We start from the raw sequence: 26,845 nt of genomic DNA, 5'->3' as shown, positions 1-26,845 counted from the left end.
GTCTGCTTGCTCCTATTATTCATGACTAAAGAAGTTCTTTATGTTTCATGTTTCTTTCTTAAAAGCAAATTTTTATCAATCCAAAATATATATATGGGGTGATATATATATATATATTTTTTTTTTTTTTTGCTTCCAGACCTGGATTGTACATTAAACATCTCCCAGAGACCCAATGTTGTTTTTTGTAAAAAGTAACAGAAAATTCCATCAATTATTAATATAATATAATATTAAGTTTAAAAGTCAAGTAAATAATCTCTCCTTGTGTGGTGCAGGTGGTTTTAGCTCTCTTCTAATACTTCTAATATTAGAACTGCCTTGCTTAAAGGAGTACTTAATGCTTAACATATTAGATGCTAATGTGTGATATCGCTTGTTAAAAGTTTGATTACTTAATGCAGTCTTGTAATTCAGACGTGTGGCATTAGAATATACAAAATTAAATGCAAGAATCATGACAGGGTAGGGAGCTAAACAAAATTCACTTTGAGACTATTTGATTCACTTGAAATGACTTCATTCCATGATATTGAACAAATTATGTTTGTTTAACTTATTGATTCATGTGGGACAGGTGCACAAGATTAAATCATGTAAATCCAACACAATATTTTTCCAGTGTGGGAGGGGCATTCTCATTCTAGAGAACATCTGATTGGACAAAAATCTGAGGTGCAGGATGAGTCATCAATATTTCGTTCCTATTTCCCAGAAGAGAAAAATACTATACATTTTAAAAGCATATATCTTCTAAAGGTGAATTTTGTCAGGAGTTTTTGTTTATGGCTGTACAGTAGATGACCTTAAGCTAACACATGGACTAAAGCAATAAAACTATTATTTACATTTCATGGGGTCTTTAAAAGTTGTTAAACCTATTTAATTTGCTATACACTCATAATTATATAGTTCATTGCATTTTATTATTTACATTTACCATTGTCCCACCCCCCTATCCATAGTCATACGTATCAGAAAATACCTGCCATTTTTGGATCTCAACCAACAACTGGAATCTGAAAACGTGACTGCCAATGGGAGCTTCCGTAATGACTTTACATGAAAAGATGCCTGTTGTTTAAACCTCCCATTTCGCTTCACTGTGCTTGTTATATCACCGCATACACTCTGGAATAGTTTGAGGATGTTAAACGGAGCTTCTGTACCCCGCAGCGGTCCTGGGATGGGATGTCTCGAGTTCCCCAACAGAGCTGGAGTAGGAAACATATGTGCACAGTACCCTTTCTCAGCTGGCAGCCCACACCAAACATTCCAACAGCGTTTTACTTCCATAGCAAGACACTGGCAGACTGTTTTGTGTCTGAGATCGAGGGCAGTGAGGTTTAGTGCTACTGAAACCTGCTGGCAAACACGCTTAAGTTAAGTTATTACAGTTTGCAGTGTAGCAACCAAAGAAATATTGAAGATACGCTCATCTCCTCTTAGAAATGTTTAACCACAAAGTTAAAATCATTACAACACCGCGCGGAAACAAATGTCAAGTCTAATAAGTCTACATCTGTATTAAATCCAGGATTATACTGTATGCCACTATGCCTGGGACCTTTATAAATCATTTGATGTCTGTTTTCCTTTAGCATCAATCCAGAGTAATCAGACATGTTTTGTCCACTATTTTGACCGCCTGCATTTAAATCAATCCGATAACCAGTTTAAATGTTGTTATATAGCGATATCAGTGGTGATTTACAATTCTCTCCACACAAATCGAAAAAGAAGTACACCTACGCACGGCTATTGTATCTCCTAATGGAAAACACATGTGTGGCCATTGATGGCTCAATATAATGTGTTCTCTCACTCTCTGTATATCAAAAATGTGCTTCATATTTGGTCACATCTACATGGTTCTATTCAAGTCAAAAATAATATTTAATTTGTCTGATTCTACCTGACTTCATTTGGTTATACACCAAACAGTATTTTTTAAGATCAAGTATAAATATAATGTAACAACATGTATTGATCGAACTATCCAACAGAGACACAAAGTATGACAAAATAGCATTGTTTGGCAACTTGAACCTTGCTTGGAAATGGAATATGCACAAATAAAGCAGAGCTTACTTTCAAACACAAGTGGAACTTATGGCAGTCGTTTCATGTCATGAGTTACGAATTAAATCTTTGTATTGCATGCAGCTGTTCTCTTTTAGCCTGAGTGATGGAGGGAGTTTTCATTGATGGAGAGGCTTACAGTAACAGAAACCAGCCAGCTTCAGTGTTCCTTCAAAAAGGCAGTGGCATAAAAAAAGACAAACTGTTTAGATGTGTGAAAGCAAAAAAGAATAAGTCCTTCTTCTGTCCTTATAGACAGACACAGATGTTTTGTGATCTGGGTGGATGACTTTGACAACATGCATGACCTGCTCTACATATGTTGCCCTCTGATTTGGCCTTTTGCTGTGTGGGCTTGACCCACAATAGCTCCCTTATATCACATTCAGGACACCCAGCGAGAACAGATTGTAGAACCAGGTTTCCAGTATCCATAAAACTCTCAGCTTGCGAAAGCCTGAGCCCTGTATGAAGAAAATCTGCGAGGACAAGGGGGAGACGCAAAGTAAAACAGGAACAGAAATTAAACTTAATCACCTCAAACTGCACAAAAAACATCTCGCTCCACTCAGGAAGAGTAATGGTTCATTTAATACCACTTAATAAACTTGTGGCCTCTGACACTGTTGTTTGTTACTTCAGGTGTCTTCAGTCCTTCAAAAATATTTTCCAAAAATAAACTGTGAAAAATAGTACTGTATCTTAATATGCAATATTGTTGTGTGTTTTAAAACACAGTTTTTCGTAAATCTTTAAAGAATCCTTTACATCAAGTTGAAAGATTTTTTTTTTTAAAGAATATATTAAATTGAGATTATTTTTTTTTTGAAGAGAAAGACTGACCCCTGGTGATTACTTCAGGATGTGTCTTCATGTTCCATCGAACAAGAAACACAGAAAACCTGGATGTTAGAGCAATAACAACTATTTTTATTGGAGTAATAAATGTGATTTGAAGCTACTGGTTTTCCAGGTTTTATTATAGTTACTGATATAAACATATACAAATATAAACATAAAACGTATTAAGTATTCAAAATATTTATTATTTTATCATTATTAGTGTTCTTGTGATTTAAAAAAAATGTATTGGAGGGGGCTACAAGGATAAGGTGTAACAATGGTCAGCCTAAGTGGACGGGTCATCAGGGGTGATTATATGATTTCAATATTAGGGAGGCTCAGTCCCCAATGAGGGTATTATTTAAAAAATGATCATTATATATTGTTTGTATACTAGGCATGAACAATACACTAGTTACTACACTACCAATCAAGGTAATCCCTGAATATTGAATTAATTTCTAATTTAAAATATCCAGCTAATATTCAATAATATTCATTAAGAATGACAAAATGTATATTAAATTAATGTAATTGTTTAGATTGGCAATATGGGTAAAATATTTTTTTCAACACATGTAATGTTTAATGTTTCCATGTGTGCAGTCAAATTAACTTTAAAGAAGTTATTCACATTTCTAATTTTCCTTCATGGAGATAACATGGACAATGTGCCATTAGTGGAGGATTTCTGTCACCTGTGAAAAATAAACACATTTAACATGAAAATGACATGAAATTACCACTATAACCACGTGGCTGCAGAGGACCACCTAGCTAATTTGCCATTTCCACTCTACTTTTATGGTGTGTTTGACTTATGGATTTATTATAAATTTAATATTATATCAAATATTTTGCAATTTTATTGCACTGAAGTAAGCCTATGAAGTATAGCAAGAGTAGGAAAAGACAAAGTCTCATGCCATTTAGATTAAAGGAATTTTATTAAATAATTCAATAAATAAATAGATAAATAAGCACTGTAAAAAAAAAATGTTGGTTTAACTTAAAAAAGCAAGTTACCTTAAAAGATAAAAAGTTGTGATAAATCATGAAAATATTTTTTTACAGTGCAGATTGTACAGTGAATGGGAAACCGTCTTGAATTGCTCCCGCATCATATTATGTAAACTGCATTTATGACAAAGAACTACACAGACGCAGATATCATAACAATCTATCAATAAATGCACACACCTTGTCCTCTGCGTTTGACACTGGCCCTGCGCTGCTACAGATTCAAGAACAAGCTGAATAACGCAGCCTAAAATATGGGCATGAGCCGAGCCCGAAGCCTACTGTCGGTGGGACTGAGGCGATCATGAATTACATGTTGTACTAGTTAATCGCAAATGTTTAGGGGGCCTTGGTGAAAATTTAAGTGCCTCCTAAAATGGCCCTAGTGACACCCCCTGCGGGTCATCTTGTATAGGACATCATGTCTTAAAAAAAAAAAAAAAAAAAGCCAGTGAGTGCATAGGTGGGATCACAACAGGGGAACAGAATGTCAACACAATGTTCAGATAAATGTGAATCATGTGAATTTGAATCTAGACTTACCTCTTGGCTAATTCAGGACAGTATCATAACCCTGTTTGAGATGCTTCTTCATTCACTTCTTGAAAAAACAGAGAAACCCTGTGAAAAACTCGGTGTCAGTTAAAGGTGTTTTCACATCTGTGCAGTCAGGCGAATGCAACTTTATCATAATAAGCACCATGTAGTGTGATACTTACTGTTAAAACACTTTCTTATTATTTAACCACGTACTAGAGGTGTTACTAAACGCTAGAATATACATACTTATAATGAACTTAAATGTATGCTATATGCTTATTGATTAATGATTATACATTCGTACAACCACTAGATAGACACACAGACAGAGACAGAGAGACTCTGTCTCTGTCTGTGTGTCTATCTAGTGGTTGTACGAATGTATAATCATTTTATTATTTTTCCTTGTTATATTGTTTATAATTAATTGATTGAGGAACAATATGGTTGATGTCTAACTTTAATAGTGAATGACGTCGCAGGTCACTAAAGACCTGAGGTATGCGTTTAATCTAATATTTTAATCTAATATTATAAACAACATAAGTCCATCTTGATAGATAGATAGATAGATAGATAGATAGATAGATAGATAGATAGATAGATAGATAGATAGATAGATAGATAGATAGATAGATAGATAGATAGATAGATAGCCTATGGTCTTTAATATAGGCCTAAATGTTTCTCCTCGCCCAATAATACAGATGGACAAACTAATTAATTTGAATATGACCTCGTGTGTATGCGCGAGTAAGCAAACACCGCGTAACTCACTCTCTATTGGCTGTTGCACTACTGAAGTTTTAAAAGCCAGACAGAGTGGAGCCAAGTTTCGTGACGTCACGTGACCGTAGCACAACTTCAAGACGGCCAAGGCATAACATAGCAACCAACTGTATCCTTCCGCCTTTATATCTAGAGTAGACTATAGACCTGAATGTATGTGGTATTCGCTCATGACAAGTTTGATTATATGCTGTACACATACATTTTTTTGTCACATAATTTTCACATAAATAGATGTATAGGCCCATAAAATAAGCCTAGCGCCTAATGTTGAAAGTAATAAAATAACAAAAGCCCGTTTTAAAATATCAAAATAATAACATGCCTAAAATAGCCTAATACTGTGTTAGAAATGCATTGCCGCGTGTTTTATAAATTGCCAACCAAACCCAGGTGTAAATTAGGCTACATTTTATTCACTTCGTTCGGTCAGAATTGACGACATTTTTATTTTTTATTGTATAATTCAATGATATCTGTCTTTTGGAAACATGAAAACCATACTAGGTAAGCTATAGGCTATATGGGGCCCGACACAGCAATAAATGCACATACTAAGAAACTGTGAATTGCAATAGAGGTAGCCTAACTGTATCACTTACAATTACTTTCGCCATCATATAGCCTAGTGCCTTCTGATCTAATTAGAACAGGCATTTTCCTCTTAGTAAATGCCTTCTGGTGTTGTCCATCTTACAGGCACAATAGAGATACCATCATACTCACACATAATACTATACTCCATTTATCACAGACATCTTCCTTTTGATCATCTCAAGTGCACTGAGCTAACAGAGCTCAGAAGAAGAGTGGTCGGTTGTCAAATGGGCGGATGGATATGCACTAATGTGCTTCGCCTCCAGTCTGTTTGACGCCAGGACGGGTGAGAGAGAGAGAGACGAGGGAAAGAGAGGCAGGAAAGAAGGGGAAAAAAAACTCCTTCATGTCGGTGTCTGTTAAACAGAGCAAAGGTCGACAGACGCTACACCATTTCATGAAAGGTATGCAATCTAATGATAATACATATAGCCGATAAAGACGGTTCAGCGGTCACTTATCAACTTTATTCCAGTAGGGATGGTGGCTTTTCCGCAGGGGGTGTTGAGAAGTGATTGAAAAAGTTTCCTTGCTGGGTTTTTCTTTTCATTTTTGTACGAATGAGGTGAGGAAAACACGTGAACGAAGTATATTTACATTTTATACAAATGATATTTAAATATGTATAACATGTTATATGCAGCATTTTGAGTTTGTAATTGTTATTTGGGTTTAATTAAACCGCAAATGTAAATGGCTAACTGGCTATGTAGCAACTCGGCTAGCAGTAAGTTAAGTTTTTACACAATAGAGAAAAACAAACGAAACGAAAATATAAGCAAAAATGTATCGTTGTGATTTTAGAAAGTTTTGCAAACGGATAATGTTATCAAAAAATAAAAGCGGTTTAAATTTAAAATTAATACCCATGTTTTGAACTCAATTCCACAAAGTTGTGGCTAAAATGTAGCTTAGCTTCACTCCTCTCGTTTATTGAGCCAATACATATTTACGGTTTATCTCTGATCCGCACATATTTACATAAAAAACCCCACGAGGATCAAATAAACAACAGTGTATTTAATAATAATTGGTGTGTAGTAGAAGAAAGTGACTGTTCGCATTCTTGTGAGGAGAGATGTGCGTGTCGTGGCGTGTCTTTCTGGCTGTGTCTCAAAACCTAGTGTGCTTCTGCCCACTCAGACAGCATTATGGGGCTTTATAATCTCAAAAACTAGTGTTCTTCCTTGGCTCAAACTTTCTAAACGTGCTTGTGATGCCCCAAGATGCTGTCTAGATGGGCAGCTGCCTCGGTTTTGAGGGACAGTTAGTGAGTCTGTCTGATATTAACCCCGTGAAAGCACATTCACAGAGCTTTGTTTATCGTTTAGCGACCAAATCGTTCATCTGAGTGGTAAAGTTTACGTTTTTTTCTCTTTGGTCGAGCATTTGAGCTGGTGTGATGAGCATTTGATCTCGCTTTTATCATTCATCCACACTTGCAGTCTTTGGAAATATCCACAGTGTCCTTCTCAAAGTTCATAATTGAAGCAGTTGTGAGGATGAAGATTGTTGTCAAGATATAAATAGGTGTTTTTTGTTTGTTTTGGGGTTTAAATATCGTTAATGTGTTCTGAGACTTGTTTGTTGTTGGAGTGTTCCTTGAACCTTAGATAAAGAGCTTCAAAAGGAAGGTTTTCCCTGGCCTTGAGGCACAATGACAGATGCTACACTTTAAATTACTTTCTTTTTTAAAGTATCAATGTCAATCCTTTGTAGAAACAGCATTTGTAAGCCCTCAGCTTGTTTTTGACCTTGACAGAGGGGAGGTTTAGAAACGGTCAGCTTGTAACATGTTAACAGAGATGGAGTGCATTTAAAGCGCAGCATCACCATGTTCCTGGCTTTCATGCATCACATAGTAAGATTCTGATTTGTAAGTGTAATATTGCTGGGTTTTTTTAGTTTTTTTTGCATGGGGTTGCATAAATATATTTTACGGCTGTCTTAACTTACTTAAAGGGACAGTTGTTCACCCTCAAGTTGTTGCAAACCTGTATGAATTTCTTTCTTCTGCTGAACACAAAAGCAGATATTTTGATGGACCCCATTGACTCTTATACTTTTTCCATACTATGGAAGTCAGTGTGGGTCCATCAACTGTCTGCTTACAGACATTCTTCAAAATATCTTCTTTTATATTACACACAAGAATGAAACTCATACAGGTTTGGAACAACTTAAGGGCGAGTAAACGATGACAGAATTTTTTAGGGTAACTATCCCTTTAACTGTCTTACTTAAAGGTCTTACTCTGCTCACTTTTTAAAAACAGTCTGGGTTGGTAAACAAGATTAACAATGTACATATACATAACAATAAATAGCCAGTGAATGAAAATAAACCTTACAATGGGTCTCATTCATTAATAATTGCTTGGATTATTTGTATTTATTCCGACTAATTCACAACACGTGCATAATATACGCAGATTACGCACATGGATTTGTGCTTACGTTAATGAATTTGGAGTATTCTGAATGAGCGACCGCGTGCCCGAGGTTAGAAATTTTAATATAACATGCCAAAACCATGTCCATATAAGGGCTTTCCTTTCGTCTCTCTCAGTAAACATGATGCTCAATAGGACAGCAAGATCCTAGAGCAATGCCAAGTGTGCCATCCTCTAAACAAGTTCACACACAAAAACCTATTACAAATATAGACCTCTGATTAACCCGCTGTATATCTGCATCTTTTTGCACAGCTATATCGACGATATTAGTTAGTATTTCAACATGTCAGCGGAAAACTTACTGACACATCCTCATATCCTCATTATCCTAAATTTCTTTGGTCAAGAATGAGTTGGAGATTGCTATATATTTCCTCCTTCCTATAGCTACCAAGCTTGGATGCGCAGTGAGGAAGCTTTCCTGTCATATATAGCCTATCACGTATACACACTTCAATAAGCCCAAAGAACGCAGGTTAATGTTTACATGTCGGGAGAAATCGGGGTATGGGGCAAAAATCGAGCTGTCAATCGGTTTATGCTTAAACCGTTTATTAAGACAATAAGTTACGAGCGTGCATGTAAACACGCTTATTTCATGAAAGTCAAAGTGAAAGCAAAAACCTACTGAGCTTTTGGCATCTGTCGCTGCATTAAAGACGCATTCTCTGAGACATTGAGATGAATCTACCTCAACAAAAGCTGATAACGGTAGCCTATCAACTATCTTAATGTACTGGCTTAATCATTTTCTTGTTGACCATACAAACATTAATGACAGTGAAAAAAGTAGAAGAATCCGTATTTCTTGTTGAACAAGTTGTTGTACTTAAGTTGAATTTTGAAGCTACATTTGATTTTCACAGATGACTGATTTGTGCAAACCTAAAGACTGTTATTAGGCCTATACAATTTTAGTGATATTATTAGGCAAGTTTATTTATATAGCACATTTCATACACAATGGTAATTCAAAGTGCTTTACATGGATAAATTGCTTACAAATTATTAAAATAATTTGTAATTGTATTGTTACTATTAGTTTAATTAAATGATTTGTTAATGAGCCGTGGAAACAACGAAATGCTGATGAACACGATGCCATTTTCATCTTTACAGTTTTGTAGTCGGTTTCAAATAACTTATAACAAAATATTCAAATAACAAATTTTATTTGAGGCGTACAAATCCTCATACGTGCGTGTCACAAGTGTGGTGATGTCGTTATGAAATTAGGGAAGGCACACATACAGTAATGTTTGTGTATACTACACACACACACACACACACACACACACACACACACACACACACACACACACACACACATAGCCTATATATGTATATGTGTATATATATAAATAATAGCATGTAACATGTACGTTTAAAATTTCATCTAAACCGGTTTGTAAGACCACCCAGAGATTTTTGTGTATGTGTGGTTTCAGTTGTTCCTACATTTAGAACAAATGTTATTAATTAATCATGATTTGTTCGTAAAAATGTTCATACGCACAAATCATTACTTGCGCACGGTTAGTGAATGAGACCCATTGAGTATGCCACATGATCAAGCATTTAAGTAGATGATATATTTGGTTAAAAAATCGGGTCGTACTTTGCTTCTACAGTTTTAGTCTGTATAGCGCTTAGTTTTTGCAATAGCAGAATTTGTTTCCATTGAGTCTCTGAATATCTGCCAACGTGTAACATCTGTCACGCATAGATGTTCATGTGAGTGCTCACATCTGTTGTCGATCTTAAGCTGTTACCTGATCATGAATAATATCAGTTGAATCGAATGTAATGCATTGAAGATGTATATCATTAGAAATGTGTTTTTCTCTGCATTCTTGATAGTGTTTGAGCCAGTGAGAACAATAGGGTGGTTATTGTTTATGTGCAACATAAAGATGGTCTATCTATTAGTGTCTACGATGTAAGGCTCCAGGGATGGAGAGACTGGATGGTGTCAAGCAATTAAACAGCCCCCCTCGTAACGACTGCATCTTCGTCTAAGATGGGTGTGACCCTATTTACAAAAAAAGAGAAATGATCTTGTTCTGGGTTTGTAAGAAAGCCGTATTTGTCTTATCATAGTCGAACTGATAAAATTGTAAGTCTGTCTTGCCTCTGTCGTGCTCTTAAATGTCACTGAAATGTTAGATGGCTCTTTCAATCTGGCTATTATACCTAATTGTATACGTAATTTGATTTTAAGGATAATGCATGGGTTGAAGCCCACTAGAGGCATTGCGACTGCACGACAGTCCTTGTAATAAATCAATTGATCCAGTAGAGAATAAAAGCGCCTCTTCCTTGGTCTGGAGCTCTACATTAGTGTCAAAATGTGACTCCATTATGATTTAGAAGGCTGATTTCATGTGTAATTTTGCAAATGGGACTGCCCTTGAATGTATATCATAATTACGAAGCAGCATTAAGATGCACATCTTCTGATAATCATGTTGCGGCTGTGGTCAGAATCTTAACATTATTTTCATTATTTGGGATGAAGCAGATGACTGTCCATTTTCATTTTAATGACATTATTAGACTCACGCCAAACATTTCTTCTTCGCTTTTTAAAGCAAAATTGCTTCCTCGCCATGAAATAAGAGCACAGAAAGAGTAAAAGCTTTAAGTGGGAGGCTTTAGTGACGGCTAGAAAAATCAATACGGGTAATGCTTTCTGTGCTTCTTATTTTGCAAGTGGAGCAGCTGAGTGTGAAGGCAGGATGGAGATAGGGAACAGGGAAGTGTGTGTTTGTGTATTGAGCCTCTATATTGCTGATCTTAGTCCTGTACTTCCTATTGTTAAAGCTTTGTTATCATCAGTCCCTCAGCAATAAAGACAGAGTGTGCTGGTTACAAGCTGATTGCTTGCCCATTGAACATAATCTCAGGAAGATTTCAGGAATTCAATCTCTAGATTTATTTTTACCATTATCGATTTGCCATTGATCAGACTTTAAAATAATGAGTTTTAATACGTTACGCTCTTGGCACAATTTACCAGCAAATGTGGCTTATCATACATTAGGCTACCTACCACAAAAAAATCTTTAATTTTTTTTTAAAACATAGTACATGGGCAGCTTATTTGACATGTTGCTTTTTTTAAGCCAAGGTACAGCGGCAAATTATACATGTTTCCGTCAGCCTAGTATGAAAATAGCTTTTCTGTATGCCTGTCAGCTCCTATCATAGTAGCTATGAAATATTATGTGCATTCTGCAAGTATCCAAGAAGAGGAATGTTTACATCCCTAAAAAATATGTCAATGACGAACGGGGTATGAAGTTGACACTTACCTCCACTTGGTATTTCTACAGTAATGAGTGTTTTTTTTTGTCGTGTGACTTAATACATCTCCAGTAAACATTTGACACATACCCATTCTTGTATGCAAGCATTGGTCTTACTGCAAATGCAATTTTTTTGGCAAATTTTAAAGAATTAGCCTAATTTGATTTAATTTTTAAATGCATTTGAATGTTTATTTTTAAAACTTTAAACCCTTGAAATACATATCCCCATTACTTGCTAGTAGAACTACCATACAATTTTTGGATTTAATTTTCAGTTTAACCAGAGCTGAACTTTGGGATCCATTTTTAAAAATAATTTAGCACAATCATTCAGAAGGATGCATTAAATTGATTAAAAGAGAGACAAGATTTTTATTTATTACAAACGATTGCTATTTCAAAGAAAAATGCTGTTCTTTTTAATGTTCTGTTCAAAGAATCCTGAAAAAAGTTTCACAGTTTCCAAAAAAATATTAAGTAGCACAACTGTTTTCAGCATTCATAATCATAATAAATGTATCTTAAGCTCCAAATCAGCATATTAGAATGATTTCTGAAGGATCATGTGATACTGAAGACTGGAGTAATGATGCTGAAAATTCAGCTTTGCCTTCACAGGAATAAAGTGCACAGCCATTTTCAGATCTCTCCAGAGATGTTCAATCGGGTTCAAGTCTGGGCTCAGGTTCAAGTCTGGGCTCTGGCTGGGCCACTCAAGGACATTCACAGAGTTGTCCCGTAGCCACTCCTTTGTTATCTTGGCTGTGTGCTTAGGGTCGTTGTCCAGTTGGAAGATGAACCCTCGCCCCAGTCTGAGGTCCAGAGCGCTCTGGAGCAGGTTTTCATCAAGGATGTCTCTGTATTGCTGCATTCATCTTTCCCTCGATCCTGACTAGTCTCCCAGTTCCTGCCGCTGAAAAACATCCCCACAGCATGATGCTGCCACCACCATGCTTCACACTGTAGGGATGGTACTGGCCAGGTGATGAGCGGTGCCTGGTTTCCTCCAGACATGACGCTTGCCATTCAGGCCAAAGAGTTCAGGTGCCTTTTGGCAAACTCCAGGCGGGCTGTCATGTGCCTTTTACTGAGGAGTGGCTTCCGTCTGGCCACTCGACCATACATTGGTGGAGTGTCTCAGAGATGGTTGCTTCTTCTGGAAGGTTCTCCTCTCTCCACAGAGAAATGCTTGAGCTCTGTCAGAGTATTGGGTTCTTGGTCACCTCCCAGACTAAAGGCTGATTTATACTTCTGCATCGAACCTACGCCGGAAGCGTAAGTTTTCCACGTTGACACGCAATTACACATGCTTGTAAAACCCAAGGGAGGGGTTCTTGCAGACCAATCGCAGCGCTTGTTTCCGCGTAGAATTGATGCGCTGTTACCTTTTTGGATAGGTGCACGTCAGGGAGGGTACGCCGTGCTACACACTGCCTACGACGTAGCTACGGCATGAGTTCGACGCAGAAGTATAAATTGGGCTTAAGGCCCTTCTCCCCCGATCGCTCAGTTTGGCCGGGCGGTCAGCTCTAGGAAGAGTCCTGGTGGTTCCAAACTTCTTCCATTTACAGATAATGGAGGCCACTGTGCTCATTGAGACCTTCAATGCTGCAGACATTTTTCTGTACCCTTTCCCAGATCTGCGCCTTGAAACAATCCCGTCTCGGAGGTCTACAGACAATTCCATGGCTTGGTTTGTGCACTGTTAACTGTGGGACCTTATAGACAGGTGTGTGCCTTTCCAAATCATGTCATATCAACTGAATTTACCACAGGTGGACTCCAATCAAGTTGTAGAAACATCCCAGGGATGATCAGTGGAAACAGGATGCACCTGAGCTCAATTTTGAGTGTCAAAGCAAAGGCTGATGTGATTTGTTTTCCCGGTTTTTATTTTTAATACATTTGCAAAGATTTCAAACAAACCTTTCACGTTGTCATTATGGGGTATTGTTTGTAGAATTTTGAGGAAAATAATGAAGTTTTATCAGCAGATATGGCCTGATGATGCAGATGTGCCTTTGCTCATATGAATATCTGACGACTAAGTAAGGTTTGTGTTTTTCAGCAAAAGTGTGCACCCTTCACTGAGAAAAGGTCAGGGAAAAATCTGTAGAAGGACAAAAACTTCATACAAGTCCCGTCGCTGCATTTGCAGGTGTTTTTTCCTACTTGTTAATTGTTATCTTTTTGTTAGAACATGTTAATTTATTATTTTTATTTATTTATTTTTTGACAGCATTTTCAGTATATAAATATTCTTAAGCATTAAAAGAATTATTTACAATAATATCGTTTATTGCAATTGGGAAATACATCGCCACCTAAATGACCTACCGGCCTACCTAAACCATTGAGTTCGAGTGGAGCATGTACTGTGAACGGAGCTGCTCTGAGGAGAAAGAAACTAGTAACCTGCATGCATGTAAATAATTAAAGCACTGTGCTTTACTCTGAAACCTGCAACGTATATATTTATTTAACTGAATTGCAGCCTTTGTGATCTAATAATAACACCTTTTATCTTATGAACTGCACAATTTGATTTGTACTCCTGGTGGAAGACAATGACATGTCAATTAAAGCTTGTGCTATTAATGTCAGAGCTTGTTTGAGAGCTCCTGCTTCCGTTGTATATACGTGCCTGTACGCAAACAGGGCTTGAACAATATAGGGGCAACTCTGTTGTACTAACACTGATGGCAAAATGTGAAGAGATTACCTACTTTACTTAATTTTTGTAGATGTTCAGCTGTTGCTCGCCCATCTTAACTTTACATTTCACTAATAATGATTACTGATCCATCATTCTTGTTTTACATAAAGCATGGTGTGGTTTTGACAGGACAAACACCATAGTGGTCTGGGAGTGGGGAGTGCTTTGAATAGTAACATTTTGTCCCGAAGAGCCAATAGGCTGATGTTTGGCAGCTGAAGAGGTCAAGGGGAAAGGAAGTGGCTACAGGAAGTGCCTCTCAGAGGTCTTATATCCTCTCTGTCCTGGTTACATGTGCAGCATTTTCAACAGCTGTGCTGTGCTCCCGCTCACTCTCGCCCTGGGAGCTCCCTGGGTGGGGCAGCGGGAGGCTGTTGCTTACAGATCCAACACAATGAGTCTGTTGTAGTTCACCATAACACATGGAAGATGGGTACATCCTAACAGTTATCTGCAAGACCCCAGATGTGCGCGTACGTGTGTTGTTTTTATAAATTAATAGCTGGTAGCTTTTTGTGCACATCCTTTGGACACTGTGTTTTTATGTATTTTTTTATTATCATTGTGGGCAGTAATATTGTGGTTTTAAATGTTTGGTCAAAAACTCGTAAGGAGTCTAATTGTATTGTCCAAACATTGGATTATATAATCTTAACCCGTTATTAACAACTGTGTAGAGCTGAATAGCTGGAGGGTCATTTTTCGTCATCCGTAAAAGGCTATGTACTTATTTATTTTTCTGTCCATATCAATTTTAAGTTAAAATTTATGTGAATGCATAGGGATAGTTTATATCTTAGATCAGGAGTTCTCAACAACCTTTGTGACTCCAAGACCTTCCATTGTCCACAACAATATTTGAAGACTCATATAGGCTATTTGGTATAATGACAGTTTGTGTTTGTTTCAATGTGCAGTAGCTAGGAGTGTGCATAAATTAAAATAAGAAACTAAAGTAGTTATTAATCAAATTTCAGCTACATTTTCTTCAGGGATCCCAGTCTGAATTTACATGACTTTTCCAGTCGTTTGTGATTTACTGGATAATTTACATTCATTTTTTAGGTCTAGAAACTACACTTTTTAAAATGAGGCATACCTCATATATCCAGGTTTTTTTTAAGATACAAACATATTTTGATGATCAGGTGCATTAAAATAAGAAATATCTTGATTTTCAGTTATGCTTATTTCAAAGCTTTTGTCTAATTGTAAATAAATTAAGTTGGCTGTAGTCACCATTTCACCATTTTATGTCTCAAGTCTCTCCTGTCAGATATTTGTCATCATTATAAACTGCCTACACATATTTTATTTCCAAACTAATGTCAGTTTCTCTTTTTGTTGCAGGTGCCCCTTCTTGAAGTTTCAACCTCTGGCCACGATCCATAACTGGCATGGATTAGTCTCTAATATCTAATAGCTGTCTCATCTGTATTTTCAGCCTTAATTCCTCAATTGCCCTTTACACTAATTTTCGGAGTGGTTGTGACCCAGTTCCACCCCCTGCTTCACTGCAGGCCTTCCTGAGCCCTGAGCACCAGCAGCTGCGTCCTGCCTCAACTTCCTGTCCTTGGTCCTGCAAGGCTAAGCTTGTACACTCCCCGCCCCCCCCATATACACAAACACACACATAATCATCTTCCTGGCACACTGCTGGTCGAGAGAGCTTCAGATCCCACTTCCTGGTGCAGCTCGGCACTATGACCTCCATGTCCAGTCTGTTCTCCTTCACCAGCCCGGCGGTGAAGCGGTTGCTGGGATGGAAGCAGGGTGACGAGGAGGAAAAATGGGCGGAAAAGGCTGTGGATGCTCTGGTGAAGAAACTGAAGAAGAAAAAGGGTGCCATGGAGGACTTGGAAAAGGCACTCAGCAGTCCTGGGCAGCCCAGCAAATGTGTGACCATCCCCCGGTCGCTGGACGGGCGGCTACAGGTGTCCCACAGGAAAGGCCTCCCTCACGTCATCTACTGCCGTGTGTGGCGCTGGCCTGACCTGCAGTCCCATCACGAGCTCAAACCCCTCGAGGTGTGCGAATATCCGTTCGGTTCCAAACAGAAAGAAGTGTGTATCAACCCATATCACTACAAAAGAGTTGAAAGTCCAGGTAAGTCATGACTGGTGTGTTCATATTACTCGTGACATAAGTCTTGTTATAGTATTTCTTCTTATACTGCTTAGTTTTGTGGAAACGCTGCATTTGAGTTTTCTTTGATGAATTCCAAAGAACAGCATTTTTTCTTTACTGTCACTTTTCATCAATCCAATGAATCTTTGCAATAAAAAAAACTTAAACTTGCTTACCCCAAACTTTTGAATATTAGTGTATTTTTCAACCAAGCGCTATTTAGTCTCAGCAATTTAATATTTTTTGATGAACAGTGTTAAAACTCATTTGACCAATCACACATCATTAAATCCTTATCGACTGATTTCATCTGTCTGTCAACTCAGTGTTTTCTTTTGAGAAGCTACCGTTGACAGTAAGCAAACAAAAATCAGACAAAGATTGGTCAACATATATGTACCCTGTGAGGATATGCGGCCTGTCTTTTACTCGGCATATCCAGTGGTATAGACCGTGTTGACTATCAGATATCTTTAGCCTCCAGAGGCCCTCTGATCTCTGTAACCTCTGTTGCCCTCTGCTTAGATTGAGATGTACACTGTATTGAGCTCTTCAAGGGCAGATATCACATGTCACTCAGGAGAGAAAACGCATTTCTGTTGAAGCTGGAAAACTGATCTGTTGTGCCTTAGCTATTACCTTGGAGCCCGAGCCAGCCAATTGACACACAGATGTCAAGGATGCTGTTTTTTTTTGCCATAAATATTTAAAATAGAATGTCAGAATGATCTGTTAGGATGTTTAAAATGTTATCAATCTTTTCTCAGTGCTTCCTCCAGTTTTGGTGCCACGACACAGCGAGTTCAACCCTCAGCACAGTCTTCTAGTGCAGTTCCGCAACCTGAGTCACAATGAGCCTCACATGCCTCTAAACGCCACCTTTCCAGAGTCTTTCCAGCAACACAGCGGAGGGAGCTCCTTCCCCATCTCTCCAAACTCGCCCTACCCTCCGTCTCCCGCCAGCAGTGGCACCTACCCCAACTCTCCTGCAAGCTCTGGGCCATCCAGCCCCTTCCAGCTCCCAGGTACACACAACACCAGTCAAGATATTGATAGACCTTTCAGGATATTTTTGCCAGTGGCAAACTGATATTTTCATTTTCTTTGCCGCTGCAATCGCAAATGGATGCGTGACGCTGAATGATTAACCCGTGATATGACGGTGAGTTGTGCACTGTCGATTCCTGTCAGTAAACAATGGAAATGCCAGCTAAGCAGCACACTAAAGCCCAGGGACTTCAGTCCTGCTGGTGGGTGCCCATCACTTGGCACTGGCCCGCACTTCCTGTATTCTGCATCAGAGTGATTTGCTGATGCCTGCATCCGTAGGCTGGGTGCACTCAGGCAGAAGGGCAACAATGTTTTATAGCACTGTGGGTTAGAACTAAAGCTGGATTTATTCATAGAAATTGCTCGATTCATTGCAGCATCTGATCTGCTTCAGTGATTAAACAATCAAAGTACTTGAATCTTTGACGTATATGGCATGCACATTGTGAATATAACTTATACAATATAAGGTCCTTTTTGTGGCAACAGCAGTCTTTAGTGGGATAATCACTGGTGTGGTTGCAACAGCATCAACATTTAAACATTACTGTGTGAAAATAATGTATTAGTATTTCACAATATTAGCCTTGATGAGCATAAGAGACTTTTTTCAAAGACATTTTTTCTTTAATTACTGACCCAACTTTTAAATGGTAGTGTAAGATTGATCAGGTTTTTTTACAGCAAAAAACGGAAAAACACCATAATGTTGTTTTATTTGTTCATGTAAAAAACAACAATCTGATATAGCTGATCCACCAGACGAGCAATGTGACAGTGCTCTTTTCCTTTGGCTTCATTGAATTTGTCTGGAAACATGGTAACATTAACTTATCAAACCCTTTTTAAAATTCTTCTTGCATTAGATAACATCTTCCAAGGATTTATTTAGAGCCGGAGGTGTTTTTTTTTTTGTTTGGTTTTTTTACTATAATCAGTTTCTGGAAGAGATTGTATTTGAATGCAATTTGCTGTTCTATGGGACATTCAGTGGTTGCATGCATAGATGGTAAAACAAACACTTCTAAAGCAATATGTATGTCCAAATAATAAACAACCCTGCAATCATGTATTCACACTTGCTCGGATTATACAGTCAACAAAAAGCTTCTCTTTAAGTGGTTGTTTGTTTCTCTGATTGTTTCCACATCTTGAATATATGTATGGTGGGTGTTTGATGTAAGGGATTTGTGAAATCTGAGACTAAAAGGTTTCCATAAGATGTGAAGCAGCTTCCTGTAAAGAATAATCACAATTGAGGCTCTAGGGGATTGCAGTGGAAGCACATTTGTTTGCAGCAGGCTTCATCGTCTGACCACTCTCTCTCTCTGGTGTCTTTTTACCAGCTGATACCCCTCCTCCTGCCTACATGCCTCCAGATGAGCAGATGGGACAGGACGGGTCTCAGTCCATGGAGACTGGCAGCAGCAGCTTGGTTCCTCAGAACATGCCCAGAGGGGGTAAGAAACTATTAACATCCTAATCAAAAGTGGTCTAGGTGTGATATCAAAGAACATATAAAGAACTCCCACAAATCTGAGTTTCATCATGTAGCTTGTTCATTTCGGTAGTATTTGTCATAGCCAAAGGTCAAAGCAGACTTTTGAATAAAGGCATACAATTTGAAACGCTTGAGACGGCCCAGGCTGTTGTGATTGGTCTTCCACTTACAGTGCGTGTCGGAAACGAAACGCACATTGTCATATCTGAATTCAACACTTCCTCAACACTTGTATATGCAGTGATAAGGACCATAAAAATGGCATTGGTTTTACGGTATCAATTCGAGCCTGCAAAGTGGATTTGCTTTCACAGTAGGGCTGAACGATTAATTGCATTTGCGATAATATCGCGATTTGATGATTAGACTCTGGTCACGTGACACGCGATCGTAAAGCAGTCTGCACTGCAGATGATGCATCAACTTGGCACGCTACGCATATAGGCCTGGCATAGGCTCCAGGAAAGAACAGTTTGTTTAATTTATGTGATTGTGTTATAGATTATCTTCAATGATTCAGATAATTTCAGAATCGAGTCTGAGCTTAGTTTTAAACACAGATGCGTGATGACGCTGCGTGCGCTTTTTAACAACCGTATGCTGCTTGCTTCTAATTCCTCTGTCACACACACACACACACACACACACTCGAACCTTCAGAAAAATAGTCTTTCATACAGTTCGGAAAAGTTGAAGCGAATTGGACATTCGCGGGCTTCATTGTACTACTAGATCGTATGGCACATATGCGCTGTGAAATACTCGCGCTTTCACTAGTAGTGCGCGGTCTCGCCCGCCGGTATTTTCCTTACAAATGCTCTATAAAGGCATCGTATGTATTTTGGAATGCAGTTGGCTTATATATTAAAAATAAAAATATGAAAACCATCGACAAAAGCTGCTTTCAATTTCAAATACTCACGCCCGCTTTGTGAAGAGCGCTCTCACATGCGGCTGTGAGCGACTCTGTCTACGTGTACTTGCATCTCAAAATGCGTTTATGACGCGAAATTAATGTAAACAGTCAGTTATTAAACAGACAGGACAAACCACATCTTATATTTCAAAAGAGATCTGTGCATTAGTGTGAAGCAGCTTATCGTACTGAAAGCACTCTTTGTTTATTGCTTGTAATGTTTTTTCCCCGCTTTATTGATAGCTTTTATGTTTTGAAGATATTCGTTGATATAGCCTATTTAAATTTCTTAACATGTAAGTGTATTAATTTCGTTTTTAAATGTGTAATTATTTTTAAAAGTAGCCAACTTATAATTACATATGTAATGAAATAAATATTTGAAGTTTTATTAATAAGATTAATTAATAAATAAAAAAAGTTGATCGGCTCATGAGGTTCCTAAAGATTCTCATCCATATTTTACAATGATTTATTGCTTGTGTTTGTTGAATAATATAAAAGATAAAGAGCTTAAAAAATAATCGCATATTAAATCGCAATCGCAATATTGGTAAAAATAATCGCAATTAGATTATTTTCCAAAATCGTTCAGCCCTATTTCACAGTGCAGAAAACAGCGTCATCTCGACAACACAAACTTTTCCGGGCTACAGCTACAGTGTTTGAGGGTCAAAGTAGATGCTGTTCGGGGGCAGTCAATGAAGACTATAGGCTGGCATAATGCAAATTTGTTTCAAATAGGGATGGCGAAAACTAAAAAAATTCTTGACCGACCACCGAGCCTCATTAGCCGGTTGAAACCGGTTAACCGATTAGTTTAAAATATGCTACGCTATTTGAAATAACAGCCATTTCGAGCCGCGCCATATCAAAAGCACCAAGCTTATGGCAATTTATTGAATGGTTGGAGCACGTCAAATGTTTAGTGAAGTGTTGTCCATACTTCAACTGAAAACCGCTTTAACTAAAAGCTCAATCTTAGGATTTAAAGGTACACACTGTAACTTTTGCCGCTTTAGCGGTTAATAAAGAGAACTGCATCAGTTTTGCGGAAGGACATTGCAGCCGGAGCTACTTCTCTCGTTTATGCGTAGGTTTGGAAGATAGATTCATGATGAACTTGCTGATTATATAAATTTTGTAAATTTTAAATAAAAAAACAGTTAGATTGTTTAAATTTAAGAATCTGTATTGGTTCATCAAAAGAAGAATTGATTCAAACCCAGCCCTAGAAATGACTTGTAAAATGACCAACAACAGTTCACTCTTTGTACATAACATTTGGGGGCGTTTAGCAAATTAAATGACTACTTTTTTCTCAGAAGCACTCATTGTAGCAACCTGGCACTTTGAAAACACAACTGTTTTGTGGCAGACCAAAATAAAACCTGTGCATGGCAATTGTGTAAAGCCAGACAGTCCGATTGTAGGTCACAAAATTGACAAAGCTCATCACGCATGTTACTCAAAAATGGCAAGTCACACTAACAACTTCTGGAGTTAAAAACATTGTCATCATGACTTGGGCATCCTGAATTTCTAACACCGTTTGCTTGTTGTAACTGCTAAATCCCTTTGGCAGGTATCCCCCTCTAATCTCTCCAGTATGTTTATCTAGCTGATGTGGTGAAGTATCTGAGCGAGTTGAAACAATAGATGGCTTAAGCTCAAGGTCTTGTTTTATTTTCCTCTTTCAGATGTGCAGCCAGTGGAGTATGAAGAGCCCAGTCATTGGTGCTCTATTGTGTACTATGAGCTGAATAATCGTGTGGGAGAGGCTTACCACGCTTCCTCCACCAGCGTTCTGGTTGATGGATTCACCGACCCATCCAACAACAAGAACCGCTTCTGCCTGGGCCTGCTCTCTAACGTCAATCGCAACTCCACCATTGAAAACACCCGCCGCCACATTGGCAAAGGTATGCATGCAGTTATAATGCACAAAGTGCTCCATTTCACTCAGTCCTGGAAAACCAGTAGGAGTTATGAAACCCAGTGTGGGAGGTGAAAGCTCTGCTGTCGTCTAACAAAATATTTTAGATGATGAAATAAAGCTGAAATCAAATAGTATTATAAGAAATATTTAAATATAGTAAAATATACAAAAATTACTAACTGAACTAAAACTGAAAATCGATTAACTATTTAGAAATATTTTATCTAAATAAAAATGAAGAATTTTTTTTCCCAACTAAAATGAATGTGTAAACTGAAAATATTAAATTAAAAGCTAATTCAATTAATCTATATACCGGTACCTGTTCAGTAGGATGGAAGCTGTAACGAGTGGAAATAAAGTGTAGCCCCTTTAAGAGCTGCACGCGCTCTGTTGAACTGTCGGCAGTTTGTATTTTATGTGCGCCTCGAACACCCCATGTATGCGGCGCCAGGTTATTTCTGTTTGATGCTCATTCTTATCCTATTTTTGTTTATCAAGTAACGCTGTGGACGGTAGAATGTGTGACAGACAGTTATGGCGCTTTTCCACTGCATGGTACGGCTCGGTACGGTTCATCACGGCGCGGAACGGTTCGGCTCGCTTCGCTTTTCCACTGCATGGTACGAGTCGACTCGGTACGGCACGGTTCGGTTCGCTTTAGCTCGGTTGCTTTTCCACTGCAGTTAGTGCCGCTTCAAAGTGGGTGGGACTGATCGTTAAGTTGTAGGTCCGGTGGTAGCCGTGTGCGGCTAAGAGCTGTGCTACTTCCGCTCCTCGGCAACCAACGAGAGGAACGTCTGCACCTCGTCCACTGACCACGACTCAGCCATTTCTTGTTTGATTTTTTAAAAACTTTTTTTGTCAAGTAAAAACTCTAAAAACAGGTGCTACCGCGTTGGCTGTTGTCTGGCTATTTAAATATAGCGGGTTTAGTGTCTCGTATCGCAAATACAATGACGCTGAAGTGACTGACCAATCAGTGATCTGCAGTGTTTTCACGTCACATTTAGTATCGGTACGGTACGCTTGGAACCTCAACAGAGGTGGTACCATTTAAAGCGAGCCGAAGCGAGCCGTACCGTACCGTACCATGCAGTGGAAATGCGCCATAAGTGAGCCGTACCGAACCGAGCCGTACCGTACCATGCAGTGGAAAAGCGCCAAAGCGTGCCGTGCCGTACCGAACCGTACCGTACCATGCAGTGGAAAAGCGCCATTACACGAGTTCGATTGGGGAATAAAGTGCAAGTTGTGAGATGCCAATCGCCTCCGTGAGTCTGTCTGGCCTCTGTAATAACTTCATCTGTGAGCTATCCCTATTTTTCCTCCTGACACAACGCGTTACAAAGCATCGGACCACGAACCGGCACAGATAGTCTCCGAAGATGTCTACTAGTCCATCAACACGAACGCCAGGTCAGCATCGCTGTTGCATCCATTGCTGCTTTTTAGCTTTTGCCAACGAGTGAAAGCCTGATCGAGTGAGACTCTTGTCCGGTTCCTCATGCGGTCAGTTTCTCGTTTTCTTTTCCTTGACTCTTCCGACCGCGTTTTCTTCGTCGACTCTGCCATGATTCACTTCTGAAATGCGTGCTAGTGTCTGTCATAGAGGCTGTTTCATAGATTGTTGATGTATGTGACGTCGTGCCGTAAAGCAAGTCGTGATTCTCGCGAGATTTGTTGGGGGGCCACCTCTCAAACTTGCATTGCTGGTTTTTCCAGCGGCGTCCCCCCCAGGCTTTGCTTTCGGGATGATTCGCCCTACTACGAGTTTGTTTACCATCTAAATGACTTTGAGGCTGCTATATTAAGGTACAATTCTTGCACAGTGTGCCTTTAAATGCTGAAGCGTGTGCATTCTGATTATCTGTTTTATTGTTCTGGAAAAAAGCCGTTGGAAAAACGCTCTGTTCCTCTGTGTTGTTTTTATAGCTGTTGTGTGGACTTCCCTATTCTATAGAATTGGAACTATTATAGTTATCGTGCTGTATGGCCCTTTAAAAGCTTTCAGATGATTCATGGTGGGTGACCTGGTTGAATAAGACAATTGTGTGCTAATATTACAATAACAATTCCTCATCTTCACACCTAACAAGGTAAATAAATGTTCTCAAAGAGAATGTGTTTGATTACAATGATGAATCATTGTTGGACTGTTATGATTCACTATGGAATTAGATCACAGGAAAACCTACAATAATTGAATTTGTTTTTGAGTTTCTCTATAATAAAATATATCAGTAAAACATCTTTCCTGTATTTGACCCCTCAGGTGTCCACCTGTATTATGTCGGAGGAGAAGTGTACGCAGAGTGTCTGAGTGACACCAGCATTTTCGTCCAGAGTCGGAACTGCAACTATCATCATGGCTTCCACCCCACAACTGTCTGCAAAATCCCCAGCGGCTGCAGCCTCAAGATCTTCAACAACCAAGAATTTGCTCAGCTGCTTGCTCAGTCTGTCAACCATGGTTTTGAGGCCGTCTACGAGCTCACCAAGATGTGCACCATCCGCATGAGCTTTGTAAAGGTACGATTCACCATTGAAAGTTCAGGGAGGAAGAACCAGGGGCATTTCCTTCAAGCAGGCAAGAGGCAGTAGTGCCTTAGAAAATTGGATGAGAAAATTAATCCATATTACAAATATAAAACAATGCAAAAAGTATGAAATGTGATATTAAAAAGTGTATAAATCACTTGTTTTTCTAAAGTAACAATGACCAACAGCGACACCAGCAAGTAGAGTTACAGTGAGAGTCCGTGTGTCTTGTGCCTCCTCTGCTCTCATTGAGTTTTAACAGACACCCTAAAGCGTGGGGGGTAATTGAGAATGAATGGGAGAAAGTCACGTGAGAGGCAATGCTTGGATCCATCACACTATGATTGGATGGGATTGGTTTGTGCGATACATTTTTTTATGTGCGCTTTGAATTAACCCTTTAGTTAATTTTTTGGAATAAATGTAAAAAATCTAACTTGTTTCTAATTTATTTGTTTAGGGCTGGGGCGCAGAGTATCACAGACAAGACGTGACGAGCACACCTTGCTGGATAGAAGTGCATCTCCACGGTCCCCTCCAGTGGCTGGATAAAGTCCTTACACAAATGGGTTCTCCTCTGAACCCCATCTCTTCTGTCTCATAATGATGGGCCCCTCTGGGCTGGGAGGATTTTTTGTTTGTTTTTTGTTTTTTTAGCATTTTTCTTCTTTTTTTTCACTTTTGAAAGAAAATGAGGTCTTAAGGGCTGAACTGTTTACACTACCTGCAGAAGGGTTACCGAATCCTGCAGCGATCAGAACGAGAAGAATGAACTGGGGCCACAAGCACACCTGGCAGAGGAAAATTCTAGGCAGTGACACAAAATGGACTAACTACTGCTTTAGCAATTGCCTTCATGTTTGTTTGTTTTTTGCATTCAATTGTTTTAAAATTATGCTTGTATGACTGATTTTCTCTAACTGTAGGTAATCTAGTAGATGAATTTGACATGCTTTCATGTATCTCTACTTCACTTTACACCAGTTGAAAATGGCAATTTCCTAGTTCTATGAGAATCTTTTTAATTGCTATGTCTAATCCCTGTTATTCACAAGGCATTTCCCCCTTTATATGTTTACTGTTAGACTCAAAGCTCATTACAAATGTTTCCTTTTTATAGCATCTGTTGCCTTAAGCCTTAAGGCAAATCAAAGTTACTGCTTTTAAATAAAGTTCTTTTATCTGATAAATTCATGGTAATTTGACATGTTTTTTATATATATTATGATAATTCAAAAAGCTGTTATTCTCTAAAAAGTACATATTACATATAAAGACTGAGATGTCAGCTTTTAGTGTTTAGTGGAATGTGTCCTTGCACTGCAGTTTATAAATCAAGAATATAGAAAACACAAAATTGCAAAGGTACAGTTTACACGTATAGTAGATTTGTATTTCATTAGCGCTGCATGATTGTGTTTTCTATACAAACTCCTAAAAGTGGAATCCGTGGGCATGGAGACTGAACTGGACCATGATGTCTGTTATTTGGTTCCCTCTACTGGACAAGTAGTATTTTTAGTACAAGGCGTTTCTGTTAAAATCACAATTTAGACCTCACCAATTTGAGGAGCATTGCAGACAGTCTCTCCAAAATAATAAGGTATTACACTTTGTTTTACTTGTAATACATGCATGTTGCATGCACTTACTATAGAAATAACTGTAAAGTATGCACAATTACAAGCAATTAAACCTAACCCTACACGTTGTTAGTGTATATTACTCAGTCAGTACTTGTGTAGTTTTTACTCTGTATCAAGGAAACCCTAAAATAACCAGTAATAAAAAACAATGTACATTTGTAAATTACAACTAAATAGCATCTGAACGAACTGTATCGTTTTATGAATGTACCAACCCGATGCGTAAATAATAAAAAGGTAATAACAAAAACTGACAGATTACTTGACAGCTCTAACAGATTCCCCGCCGCGCTCACTCACGGTAATGTGCACCAGAGCCATAGAAAGAAAGGGCTCTGATGTGCACGATTGTCATGCGCGTTCTCGCACGCACATATTGAATCCAATATATGTAAATTAATTTTAGTATTAATTTATGTACATGCAAATTATATTTTTGTTCTAATTTACTTATGTTTATGAGCGAATAGTTGGTTATAAGCTATATATTGTTAGTTGCAGCCATTAATAGATACACCATAAAAACATAGAGTAAAAAAAATGACAGAATATATGGACTGAGGACATGGGTATTGACGCAATTACGTCATTTAAACTGTTTTCGAACTGTTTTTTTTTTTAAACCTCTTTTAAAAAAAAAAAAAACCTTTTAAACCAAATTATCCTTTAATGGAATTTAACCTATGATAATTATTTTTTATATATATTTTTTCAATTTTATGTTTGAAAAGAATGCTGTAAAATGTGTTAATAATTGTAAATATTTTAATGT

General features: G+C 38.3%; 1 protein-coding gene across 2 annotated transcripts; it reads left to right on the top strand.

Moving 5' to 3' along the window:
- The first annotated feature begins 5,825 nt into the window (after positions 1-5,825).
- On the top strand, positions 5,826-26,297 carry smad5 (SMAD family member 5). Of its 2 annotated transcripts, none has more exons than XM_079629953.1 (7): positions 5,826-6,275; positions 15,704-16,459; positions 17,248-17,505; positions 18,877-18,990; positions 21,648-21,869; positions 24,162-24,418; positions 24,888-26,297. In XM_079629953.1, exons 2-7 carry the CDS (start codon positions 16,057-16,059, stop codon positions 25,029-25,031), a joined length of 1,398 nt encoding a protein of 465 aa, XP_079486079.1. In that variant the 5' UTR covers positions 5,826-6,275; positions 15,704-16,056; the 3' UTR covers positions 25,032-26,297. The 2 variants fall into 2 exon arrangements, with proteins under 2 accessions (XP_079486079.1, XP_079486080.1); XM_079629954.1 differs by having other exon boundaries at positions 6,259-6,436; positions 24,888-26,136.
- The last annotated feature ends 548 nt before the right edge of the window (positions 26,298-26,845 follow it).

This window comes from Phoxinus phoxinus (assembly GCF_949152265.1).
Source record: "Phoxinus phoxinus genome assembly, chromosome: 12".
Classification (NCBI taxonomy): domain Eukaryota; kingdom Metazoa; phylum Chordata; class Actinopteri; order Cypriniformes; family Leuciscidae; genus Phoxinus; species Phoxinus phoxinus.
The sequence above is the reverse complement of the archived record's forward strand: the minus strand, read 5'-3'. Positions and strand labels throughout refer to the sequence as shown.